The 13006-nt window shown below is 39.9% G+C and overlaps 1 protein-coding gene across 1 annotated transcript; it reads left to right on the forward strand.

Annotated features, from left to right (window-relative positions):
* Window positions 1–1832: 1832 nt before the first annotated feature.
* LOC131334905 (glycine dehydrogenase (decarboxylating), mitochondrial) lies at window positions 1833–12457 on the forward strand. The gene is made up of 15 exons (XM_058370212.1): window positions 1833–4526; window positions 4797–5042; window positions 5127–5204; window positions 5726–5826; window positions 5904–6099; window positions 6226–6351; window positions 7927–8112; window positions 8188–8301; window positions 9421–9573; window positions 10080–10268; window positions 10552–10629; window positions 10707–10832; window positions 10917–11015; window positions 11321–11438; window positions 12139–12457. The coding sequence occupies exons 1-15, from the start codon at window positions 3267–3269 to the stop codon at window positions 12234–12236; spliced, it is 3168 nt and encodes a 1055-aa protein (XP_058226195.1). The 5' UTR covers window positions 1833–3266; the 3' UTR covers window positions 12237–12457.
* The last annotated feature ends 549 nt before the right edge of the window (window positions 12458–13006 follow it).

Here is a 13006-nt window from a genome sequence, read left to right on the forward strand (position 1 = left end):
GGGAGACTACGACATCCACTTACCATGTCCAGAGAATCAAATATTTTTTCTTGCAATCCATTTTTTAAACTCCGCACACCCCTAAATTATCTGAAATTAATTATAATTTTGTAATCACGTAATCAAATTAAAATTTTCTTTGTACGAGATTGGCAGTCTAATTTTCATAATCAGGAAATAAGATTCAATCTTGTGGCTGTCGACATTCGACCTACAAAAATAATTTTCTTAATAGACATTAATATAAAATTGATAATAATAGCATGAGCTAGGCCCACAGTCCATTACAATATTGTACCACTGCAGTGCAGACAAACACCATCCTTTTCCACTGTGGTTCATGGGTACACATACAACATCACTAGTACCAACTTGATTTGCTCCATCCATTCCTAATCCTTCTTTTTTTTTTTGATCTTCAATATTCCTAATCCTTCTTGAGCACATCAAAATGAAAGACTAGATAAATATAAAGAACAAAACTAGAATTTGGGTTCGGGGCCCACAAGTCAACGACACTGTTCAAATATCAACCATTAATTGCAATAATGGACGATTCATGTACATCTGTCAGGACATTTTTTTTTTATCAACGGCAAATTTTATTACATTGTAAACGCTTGAAAACAAAGATTACATCACAAAAGCAGGAGCGAACCAAAATCACCAAAATCTAAGACACGAGCGATTGTACACTTAAGCCAATAGTCCCTATGAAGCGTACTGCCGAGGCAGACTAGCACGAGGTGCTGGCACAGGGTTCATCAATGACTTGGTAGTAGAGAACCCAACAGGAACCAGCTCAAACCAATAGGAATGAAGCATCGATGCAATCTTCAAGACCCACAAATCTGATTTCGCAAAGCACATCACCGACTGGCTCTTGGCGCGAGAAATCTTCAACTAAGTCAGCTAGTCCTCGCAGCCACGAGACGCCACTCCAGGACGAGAAACATTTATATATACCGGGGATACCAAGGGTGTTGGTATCTCCTCCAGTTCGTTTCCAATTTTTTAGCCATTTTCCGATCACATTTAGGTAATCAGCTTCATTCATTTTGTAGAATTCGGCGAGAATTTTAATCATATCAAAAATCGTATCCATCAGACTTTAGTAGATATATGATCAGCACATGTGAAAATTGCAAAAAAGCAAAAACAAAATTGGGTTCCAATTCAGTATGTTTTTTGACCCAGTTTTGGTTTTGTTTTTGTTTTTAATTTTTACGTGTGCCAATCATGTATCTACTAAAGTCTGATGAATATGATTTTTGGTATGATTAAGGTTCTTGCTAAACTTTACAAAATAAACGGAGCTGATTATCCAAATGTGATTGGAAACGGACCGGAGGGGATACTCACACCCTTGGTATCCTGGACTGGGGGAGCTGCTGTCATGCTGTCCCAACCGAGGGGGCTCCGCTTCGGTCTTGTTCCGATGATCGAAAACATTCACTTCGTAGAGCTTGTCGAGTTGAGTTAGTATGCAAAAAATCAATTTGATCGGATATCATTAAGTGTCTGATCGGAACACATATAACTTGCCAATAATGGGTTTTAGTAGATTTGATCCAGTGTTTCGGATCCATTCTGTTCAAGACAAAAAGGTTTCGATTAGGCACTTAATGACATCCGATCGAGCTAATTATTTACATACTTGTTCAACTCAACGAGCTCTATGAAGTGAACGTTTCCGATCATTGAAGAGAGACCGGAGCACGGCCCCCTTGGCCGATACAGTAGGCTGCTGTCCCTTTGAGAGACAGCAGCTCTCCCAACTCCTGGTATCCGGTATGCATAAAAGTTTCTCCTCCAAGACAAACCCTGCCGACACAACGAGCTCTGGTCGGAGGAAGGAAAATGCCGGCAAAGCCAAACCCGCGAGATTCTCAGAGCATTTTGCTTGGAACATAGGAGTACCGAATATAGATTCAGCAACGGTTGTCTATGACTGAATCTGTGGCCCATGGCAATTACTTCCCAACAGGGTAAAAGACTTTTGTCGGAAAACCAACATAGAATTTCAATCACCAATTACATCGTGCAAAATTCCACCGTCAATTTTGCCCATACCAGCCGGTAATCTAAGGTGCTCACGGACCGAATCCAGAAATCTGCATGTATCTTTAATCTGTGTATATTAGTTGTATAATTTGCAGAGAGTGATAGTTCAATGAGAAATCACATTCTCTTGTGCAAAGCACTATCAATTCAGATATAAGTGAGTCTCTTTCCTTCAAACTCAAACCCTAGATTTCATCGTGCATGCTTGTGTACTGAATAAATTGATAACATGTGTGTGGGTGGGTGTATGTATGCGGTATAATGCATGTGTCATATGCGTGTGTAGATAACGATGATATGTTTGAAATTTTGTGAGGTGAGAGATAGCGATAAGCCAAATGTGAAAGAGAATCTGCCAACAATGTATCCTCACGAGGAAAATTTACCAATATTCCAAACCCTCGGATTTAGTCCGATTAGTTCGTTGTGAAACGCAATTTGATCCATTGAAATTCAATCCAATCTCGATTCAATGCCTTCCATACATTCCATTTCCATTTCCATTCAATTTGTGAGTATTTTCTGTGAACGACAAACAACGGAATTCTGTACATAGGAGTATATTTTCTTATGTGTACTACTCGCTGTAAAACAATTGGCTCGCAGGTCCCGTCTAGATTTCCACGTAAGCTCATCCTGTCTTTTTCTTCGTTCATACGTGCGCAAGTCTATCTTTAACCCAGATGTTACCCACACAACTCTCAACCACAACTCTAGGAACACTGATCCTCTATACCGAGAATTCTCTGTACCCAGGAATCTTGGACCGTCAAATCGCATACAAAAAACAAAAGAATTCCCACGCAATTCAACGGTTCAAGATTCCTCAGAGGATCTCCAATTCCGAGATTCGCACATAAATTCACGTGCATCCAACGGCTCCGAACGCAGTTGTGTCTGGAGTTGTGGTCAAGAGTTGTGTATGTGGACTTAGGGATCTTTAACCTACGCACCCCTCTCCCCTCCACCACCAGACCTTGAAATCGATAGATTATCGTAGTTTTTATCTTCATTCATTTATACACACACAATGTATGCATATATATATAAAGACTGTGTGTTATCACTAACCCACCACCCCCACCCATTTCCTGGTTCTTGTTGTAGAAAAAAGCAATCAAACCGTTGGTGGGCAGTTTATTTGGAGGTGGGGTGGGGTTGTTTTAAGTTCAACTTCGTTGTTGAATTCCAACTTTTGAACAATGGAACGTGCTCGGCGGCTCGCTAACCGGGCCATTCTCAGGCGCCTGCTTTCAGACTCCAAGCAGTCCCGTCCGAATGAAGCCCTTACTGGCTCTTCTTCGCCCGCTTTGTATTCACCTTCGAGGTATGTTTCCTCATTGTCTCCATCTGTCATCAATGGGAACATTATTAGTAAAGCAGATGTAATGTTAGGGAGGACCATGTTGCATAATGTTGGTTTTGGTATCGGGTCTCAAGTTCGATCGGTTTCAGTGGAAGCTCTGAAACCAAGTGACACTTTCCCCCGCCGCCATAACTCTGCCACCCCCGAGGACCAAACAAAAATGGCTGAAGTTTGTGGCTTTCCCAGCCTTGATTCGTTGATAGATGCCACGGTGCCTAAGTCGATTCGAATTGAGAAAATGGATTTCTCTAAGTTTGATGAAGGGTTAACTGAGAACCAAATGTTAGAGCACATGAAAAAGTTGGCTTCTAAAAATAAGGTCTTTAAGTCTTTCATTGGGATGGGTTACTATAACACCTCTGTTCCACCTGTTATTTTGAGGAACATTATGGAGAATCCGGGTTGGTATACCCAGTACACTCCGTACCAGGCTGAGATTTCGCAGGGTCGTCTGGAGTCCCTGCTTAATTATCAGACCGTGATTACAGATCTCACTGGTCTCCCCATGTCGAATGCTTCCTTACTAGATGAGGGAACTGCTGCAGCTGAGGCGATGGCTATGTGTAATAATATTCAGAAGGGAAAGAAGAAAACTTTCATTATTGCCAGTAACTGTCACCCACAAACTATTGATGTTTGTAAGACTAGAGCAGATGGTTTTGATCTTAAGATAGTTGTTGCTGATCTCAAAGACTTTGATTACAAATCGGGGGATGTTTGCGGTGTACTGGTTCAGTATCCGGGTACTGAGGGTGAACTTTTGGACTATGGGGAGTTCATAAAGAATGCACATGCAAAAGGGGTTAAGGTTGTGATGGCAAGTGATCTGTTGGCATTGACAATGTTCAAGCCTCCTGGTGAATTTGGAGCCGATATTGTTGTTGGCTCTGCTCAGAGGTTCGGGGTTCCAATGGGGTATGGAGGTCCTCATGCAGCTTTCCTGGCCACTTCCCAAGAGTACAAGAGGATGATGCCAGGGAGAATTATTGGTGTGAGCGTTGATTCTTCAGGAAAACCTGCTTTGCGTATGGCAATGCAGACAAGGGAGCAACATATTCGTAGGGACAAGGCTACCAGCAATATCTGTACAGCTCAGGTTGGGATTCTTGTCCATCTTATCCATTTCTGTTTCTCTTTGTAGACTTTGGAACTCCAATCCAGTAGATTTGAACTTGATTGAACATTACAAGTTATCTAATTGCAGCATGTCTGTAGAAGAGAAAAAAGAAAAAGAAAATTGTATCTTATCGTTGCAGATTTCTACCTGGAATGTCAGCTATCCCCTGGGAGCTGCTTATTATATTTGATGATTTTATTTAGTTGTTTCTTTGATTCTGATTGAATGGGCATTGTTTTGTTATTGTAGGCGTTGCTTGCAAACATGGCTGCTATGTATGCTGTGTACCATGGTCCAGAAGGCCTTAAAATCATCGCCCAGAGGGTGCATGGTCTTGCTGCGACATTTGCTGCCGGACTGAAGAAACTCGGGACAGTGGATGTTCAGGGGCACCCCTTCTTTGACACTGTGAAGGTCAAATGTCCTGATTCTAAGGCAATTGCAGATGCTGCTTACAAGAGTGAGATGAATCTTCGGATTGTGGACCAAAATACTGTAAGTCAAATTTGAAGTATTCACTTTGATATGTAAATTGACGACTCTCTGATACGAGTTAATTGGAATGTCATTGTCTTTCAGATCACTGTTGCTTTCGATGAAACAGCCACCTTGGACGATGTGGATAAGCTTTTCAAAGTTTTTGCATGTGGCAAGCCAGTAAGTATTGCTTTTCGTTTCGCATGATGTACTAGCAGTTGTAACAAACCTTGACTTGTGAGTTGTGTCCCAATCAATTGGGGTTAACTTCATGAATCCTTTTTTGCCAGTTTGTTCTGTCAAACGACTCTACGTGTAGGATAAAAAAAAAAAAAACGACTCTATGTGACATCGGTAGCAAAATATTGCTCCCTCCGTCCCCTTATAGTTAGTCCTGGATTCCATTTTGGAACTTCATAAGTATTAGTTCTCTTTGAAATGTCAAAATTAAATAATAATAGTTCTCTGTGGAAAGTCAAAATTGAAGTGTTTAGATTTTCAAAACTTACCTTCATAAATTATTAAAAGTTGTGTTACAAATTGGAATTTAGGGGCAATGTTGGAAATCAAATCCAACTCTTTATAGGGGACATGTATCTTTTATGAGTCATTGATTCATTAAAATGCACAGTGGACTAACAAAAAGGAACGGAGGGAGTATTTTCACTGCATCCCTAGTAAACGTCTGTGTCAATTATCAGGTTACTTTTACTGCTGCATCTCTTGCACCCGAGGTTCAGAGTACGATCCCTGCTGGCCTTGTAAGGCAGAGCCCATACCTGACACACCAAATCTTCAACTCGTATGTACCTTCGGCTGAACCTATTCTGCTGTTCTTTTCCAGTTTAAAACCAATCTGACTTTCTTTTGTATGTTTAGATACCACACGGAGCATGAGCTGCTTAGATACATTCATCGCTTACAATCAAAAGATCTTTCCTTATGCCATAGCATGATTCCCCTGGGTTCTTGTACAATGAAGTTGAATGCAACAACAGAGATGATGCCTGTGACATGGCCTAGCTTTAGTGACATGCACCCTTTTGCCCCTACCGAGCAGGCTGAAGGTTATCAGGTACTATAATCACTTAATTCTTTTTAATTTTTTTCACTGCAAACCTCCGACTGTATTTTCTCATGTATAACCAAGCACAACACCCTTAAGATATATAACGGTGATCTGTAACATCCTATTTATCAGGAAATGTTCAAAGATTTGGGAGAATTATTGTGTACCATTACTGGATTTGATTCTTTTTCTTTGCAACCCAATGCTGGTGCTGCTGGGGAGTATGCTGGTCTCATGGTCATCCGTGCATATCATCTGGTATGGTAACGTCAACTGCATTGATAGACTGTTTTCTGGAAGCATTGGATTGGTAATGGATATAGTTGTAAATTGTAACAGAATGCTTGTTTTGCTGCTTCTTGAGGTTCACCTTTAGCGGAGCTCCAAAAGAGCACCTTAAAATTGATGTTTTGAAGGCAGAGTTTTTCGATACCAGTTGTTGTGACACTTACGTCAAATTTTTCATTTCACCTGAACTTTCCCAGGTTGCTTTATGAGCCTTCATAAACAAATAAGATGTGCGGGTCATGAACACTTTTTAAAGTAAACAAAGGCCGAAATAATAACTTCCTAGCCGTTAAGGTAGTCATTTAGCTGATTAACTGACTTCTGTCCAATTGAATAGTGATAGCGGGTCTCAAGATATTTGATGATTCAACCCGGATAGTGTATTTACAAATGACATTTACCTCTCATGGGTATTATGCTTTGCACATCTAGAGGAGCCTTGAAGCGTCACTGGCTCAAAACCAATTGGCAAGTGGAGAAGCCACCTGTTGGGGCATTTCCAAAATATTTAATGAATATTAAATGTAATTATTGATGAACGGGTTTAATCCAAGGGATGTGTCTATTCAAGTTAAATGAATAGACGTGAACATTAGATTTAACCACAAAAGGTGTGTCTATTCAGGCTAAATGAATAGACGTGATCAAACCAGAAGGTATGACTATTAGGGTTAAATGAATAGACATGGCTATTGAGATTAATCAAAGAGATGCGATCTTTGGCTAAGAGTTGTGATCCATGCCTATATAAAGGCAAGGGGTTCTACCAATTCAGAGTTAGATAATCAGAATAATTCTGATTGTTCTTCCTCTCCAGAATTATCTCCTACATTTATTCTTGGCGGGCTCGCAAAATCCAAAGGTATTTGAGTCTCTCTTCATTAGTGCATGACGCAGTTAGACAATAGTCTTAAGACTGGACTTCATTTTATCTTGGAGACGGCTTCGCTATAACCTGGTGCACACCAAATTCTCTCGAATTGGTGGGGGTGAATATCATCTTAAGGACAGCAACAATGTAACGCGACTTGAAGCAGCTCTTCAGTCCACTCCGTGTTTATCCTCTTTCATCGGCTTCTACGAATTCGCACCAACACCGCCCATGTTCATATTCTAGTTTTGGTCCTTTTGGAGGTACTAATTAATCAATGTGGGACAAGCTCTAATACTCTCGAGCATGTGCGACCCCTAGCTCGCACGTGGAGAGATAAACAAACCATCCACAGCATAGGAATCACACAAAAAAAAAGGTGCACTTAAGGCACAAAACTATAAGGCAATAAATGGAAAAAGTCTTGTCCAAAAGCCTCTGAAAACCTAGCTCTGATACCATTTTAAAGCATCAAACACAAAACCAATTGTCAATAAGTGGAGAGGCTCCCCATTCTCTTATACTACTTTTATATCTAATAACTAATCAATGTGGGACACGGTCTCATAGGGAGATACAACCATAAGTCGCTGCATTTTCTAGAATCCCTCTGATGATGTAAAAACCTTGTCTTTTAAATGACGATGCTAATCACTAGTTAACTGACTCTGTAGGCAAGAGGTGACCATCACCGGAATGTTTGCATTATTCCTGTCTCTGCACATGGCACTAATCCTGCGAGTGCGGCTATGTGCGGAATGAAAATTGTTGCTGTTGGGACTGACGCCAAGGGAAACATCAACATTCCAGAGTTAAAGAAGGCTGCTGAAGCAAATAAGGATAACCTGTCTGCCCTTATGGTATTGTAATTCACAATGGGGTCTGGTTGTTTAGGTTATTGTTTTCAGCTTATCTGTTCTAGTTTGAACTTTCAGGTTACATATCCTTCAACACATGGGGTTTACGAAGAAGGCATTGATGAAATATGTAAGATCATACATGATAACGGTGGTCAAGTTTACATGGATGGGGCCAACATGAATGCACAGGTTTGTTTATGCTCTCTATTTTCTGACCGGCTGTTTCTTCTCATATTTTTACTACAGTTACTGTTGGCAACAACCTAAGCAAATAAATTCATGTCAACTAAAATGCATGCACAAGCGATTGTTTGTGATCAGTTTTTTAATCTTCTTTCTTGTCTTCACGTTTTGAATTTTATCTCTTGTTCTGTACCCTTCAAACATGTAAAACACGGAGAAACAGATAAAAAGAAAGGGTTTTTTTCGAGAAGAGTACAACTCAACACCAAAATACTAGTAGTTCTGACATCAGCACCTAATTTCTATCTGTCTAAAGATTTGTTGCTAACTCGTTAGCAGTGGAAAAATAAGGCTAGACAAGATGAGCTGATGGGATTAATAGAGTGACATTATGATGTAACTTACAGACTCAAACAGAAAGAAAGAAAGGGTAAGGGGGGAAGGGTTGCATGGCTGTAGCCTCCAACCAACTTAGGGTCTCTCACATCGTTTTTGCCCCCTGCATCCCCTCAAATGTGAGACTCAAGTTCCACTTATAGACACATCAAAACCCCAAAGTGTAAAATTACCAACACAACCCAAGCACTAGCATAGAACTACAAATAAGCCACTCTCCATTTTTATTGCAAACCATATCACATTACGTTATTATTTGAAACTTTTTATCTCTCCTTTTGGCACTTGATTATGTGGGCGCTCAATATATCCATCCCTCGGTTCTTTTTTCTGTTTTAGTGCTTCTGGTGAAGATGCAATTTTTGCACTCACATAATTTTCGGATCAAATAAGACTCTTAGTGCCTCTAGGATTTCCCCATTGATCAATGAAAACTGCAGCATTTTCAAGAGTCAAAATTAATGTTTAGATCCCCGCTATGATTCTGTGAATCTGAACATCTTTTTTGCTGTTGTAAAACATGCTCAACATCCGGGCTTGGAAAAATATTCGTTTGGCACTGGTGACTTCTTATTCTTTCCAGTTTTCTATTTCGTAGTACATGGTTGTTTTTCTTCTACTATTGGGGACGTTTTCATTTCAATTGTTACTTACTTTTCCAACGACATGATAGTTTTTCTTCTTGTTGTGTAGCAGTCGCATGTTTTAACTTGTTTTCTGTCCTTACAGGTTGGTTTGACTAGCCCTGGATGGATTGGTGCTGATGTTTGCCATCTCAATCTCCACAAAACTTTCTGTATTCCACATGGTGGTGGTGGTCCTGGCATGGGTCCGATTGGTGTGAAGAAACACTTGGCACCTTTCCTGCCATCACATCCTGTGGTATGGGTTATAAATCAGTGATCACCATTATTTTCTATAGAAAATCAATCTTGCCTATCCTGCTGAAGGAATGCCGTTATTGTTTCATGTCATTGTTGGTAACCTCACCCTGAATGCTTCTGGGAGAAATTTTTTCCTTTTATTCCATGCCTTTTTTCTGTTTTGCATGTTCCCAAGAACCGTCATCTGCTTCAAAGTTTGTCGTACAATTGCATATATAAATAAACTGTTGGAAGGTGGAATTATGGAAGTCAATCAATCGTATATTTCCTCCATTGGTAGTTTCTCTTGTGGCGATAATAAACAAGAAAAATATGGCTAAGTAACTTAGAGGTAGTTTGGCTCATTGGCATGAATGGCTTATTCCATGAATTTTGAACATTTGAATGGGTTTTGCAGATGTAGCAGCACTGTTTCTGTTGCACTTTGAATATCCTTTCTAAATCATGGTCATCAAATTATACAAGTCCCTCTTCTATTAGTAATTCTCTTCTTCATAATTGAAGGTACCAACAGGAGGTATACCATGCCCTGACAAGACTCAGCCACTAGGTACCATTTCTGCTGCGCCTTGGGGCTCCGCACTTATTCTCCCAATATCATACACCTACATTGCCATGATGGGGTCAAAGGGGCTCACTGAAGCATCAAAGATAGCAATCTTGAATGCAAACTACATGGCCAAGCGGTTGGAGGTCCTGCTTCTCCCTTGATTGTTTTTGCAATTTAATCTTTAAAGACCATGAGCCATGAAAATATGTGCGCGATGAACTGGTAATAACCCTTCGTTTTGAAATACGGAAAAAGGAAAGTTTTGATCTTTACAATTCAAGTTGTCACATTAGGTGACATGCTGGTATAAAATCTCCTTGAACAAATCCTATGAACTCTGCTTGAGATATTACTCCGTTGAGAGAAAGTCGGTGTATTGTTTTTTTAACTGACTACAAACATTAACTTCTTTTCTTATGGATACAGAATGACTACCCCATTCTTTTCCGAGGAGTCAATGGAACAGTCGCCCATGAATTCATTGTTGATTTAAGGGGTTTCAAGGTAACTTTTACATGCATAGATCACCCTTTTTTCTTATTCTTTATCCTTGGATTCATTTAAAGCTATTGCCCATGTAGAATACTGCTGGAATAGAGCCAGAAGATGTTGCTAAACGTCTTATGGACTACGGATTTCATGGACCAACAATGTCATGGCCTGTTCCAGGCACACTCATGATTGAACCTACTGAGAGCGAGAGCAAGGTACAAACCGGTCAAGGAGTAAATTTCTGCTCAATCCTTTTCCAATTCCTTGAGATCTGAAAAATGCTTTATTTCCTAGTACAGGCGGAGCTAGACAGGTTTTGTGATGCTCTGATTTCAATTAGAGAAGAAATTGCACTTATTGAGAAAGGAAAAGCTGATATTAACAACAACGTGCTCAAGGTATTGATTCTAATCATGGTTGTTTGGTCTTTTCTTTTTTGTTTTCATGTTCTCCGTTAGATAACTAGAGTCAACGAGATTTCATAATTCCTTTATTGTACAAAATGTCTTACGTCTTATGTAATGGTCTCTCACAAAATTTTGAACTATGTTTCCGACTTTCCTGAACTACATTTCACAATTGCAGTCTCATTCAAATTTTCCAATCATACATTGTTTTTGTTTTTTTTTTTTTAATGTTTGCAACTATGATTTGGATTAATGGAAAACAATCAGTGGAACTAACTTTTTTAGTCTAATTTCAGGGAGCTCCACATCCGCCATCACTGCTCATGGCAGATGCATGGACAAAACCATACACTCGGGAATATGCTGCCTTCCCTGCTTCTTGGCTCCGGTCATCGAAGTTCTGGCCGACTACAGGTGTGAATCCATTATCTGGTCACCCCTTTTCCTCCCAACCTAACCCCACCACCACATAGTTCTGATCTATATTTTTTGTCTCTCCACCTCTTACTTTATCCCTGTTCCCTGCATACACACATGCACTGATCCTTCTACGTTATGAAGAAGCAATTTGACAAACTCCTGTGAGTATGCTTGTAATAAAACCACACTGTGTGAGTCCAGTAGCTCAAATAAATAGCTTTTTCAAAACTTGAATTGAAACATATACCTAAATGAGAACAAATTCTCATTTTATATGGTCAACAATATCCTACTTTTTCCTTTGAAATCAAACCATTTGCTGATACATTACCAAGGGCTCTTTGGTTCCATGGGATTAGTAATACCATGATAGATAGGTTTGTGTATCCCATGGGATCAATCGAAACAAGTTTGGTTTGGGTGGAATAAAGAATGGTTAATCTTTTGAAGACTATGATTTCCACTGGACGTAAGAGCGAAGATGATACTGGAAGAGATTGTTTATCTCCTACCAGGGAAGAGACTTATCCCCATCAAAATGTGCTATTAACAGTCTAGAGGGGAAATTAGTCTCGAAAACAAACGCTGGACTAAGACTAGGGGGTCCCATTTTCTTACTGCGATGTCTTTTCGTGATTTTATTTGTCTGGAATGCTGCCTACTTTTTCTGATACTGTGATTGTAAAAAAACCAGGGCGTGTTGATAATGTGTATGGCGACCGCAACCTCGTCTGCACCCTTCTCCCAGCCTCACAGGTGGTCGAAGAACAAGCAGCAGCTGCTACTGCTTAAGGTTCAGTACTGCGCTGCAGAACTCAAGGTTCCTTCTCAAACGCAGAAGGCTCTTTGCTCTATTCCAACCTCGTGTGTATATAAAAGCAAAACAATTTCCATATCCATACGTTTATTTATGGCATCTGATATTTTGTACTATTACTACGTTGATAATCAGCTGCTCCAGTAACAGTTGTTGTTAATTGCAGCTCAAATGTTGTAATCGTCAGTGTTTCTTTCGTTTGCTGTCTTCGAATTTTTTATTTATGGCAGTCATAGCTTGTCCAAAAGAAGGATTGGATGTCGTGATCGAAAGTGATGCCCGAAGATATATTTAAAACAACTACACACACATCTATCGTTCTCTTAGTTGTCAATAATGAAAGGCGACCCGTGGAGATTATACTCATAAAATAACAATGTCAGTTGGTTGTTTGATAATGATTACATTTGTTTTCATCTAGTCATATCATGACATAATCTTGTAGACAATATATGTTATATAGTTTTTTTGTTGTTATTAGATAGATTCAATAGCATCTACCGTTTTTACATCGAAAGTAAAGAAGTTAAATTAGTAGAAGAGGCTAGTGGCCAAATCGACCTACGATCAAAACGGCAAACCCGAGAACCCCACAAAGTGAAATCAGAGTTCCACGTAATAGGATTACCACCATCAATCTGTGCTGGATTGGATCTCACTGTGCGGGTTTTGATTTCTTCGGCAAAGGAGGCGACGCAATGATCATGCCGGGTTTTCCAACGTCACTTCCATGGAAGGAATGATA

Source organism: Rhododendron vialii, chromosome 7a (assembly GCF_030253575.1).
Source record: "Rhododendron vialii isolate Sample 1 chromosome 7a, ASM3025357v1".
NCBI lineage: Eukaryota > Viridiplantae > Streptophyta > Magnoliopsida > Ericales > Ericaceae > Rhododendron > Rhododendron vialii.

Bases quoted from the DNA above. Each gene is read 5' to 3' on its own strand.
- LOC131334905 (XM_058370212.1), top strand. From the start codon at position 3,267: ATGGAACGTGCTCGGCGGCTCGCTAACCGGGCCATTCTCAGGCGCCTG. The intron at 5,205-5,725 runs GTAAGTATTGCT...GTCAATTATCAG, and splicing joins TTTTTGCATGTGGCAAGCCA to GTTACTTTTACTGCTGCATC. The intron at 10,269-10,551 runs GTCCTGCTTCTC...TTATGGATACAG, and splicing joins ACATGGCCAAGCGGTTGGAG to AATGACTACCCCATTCTTTT.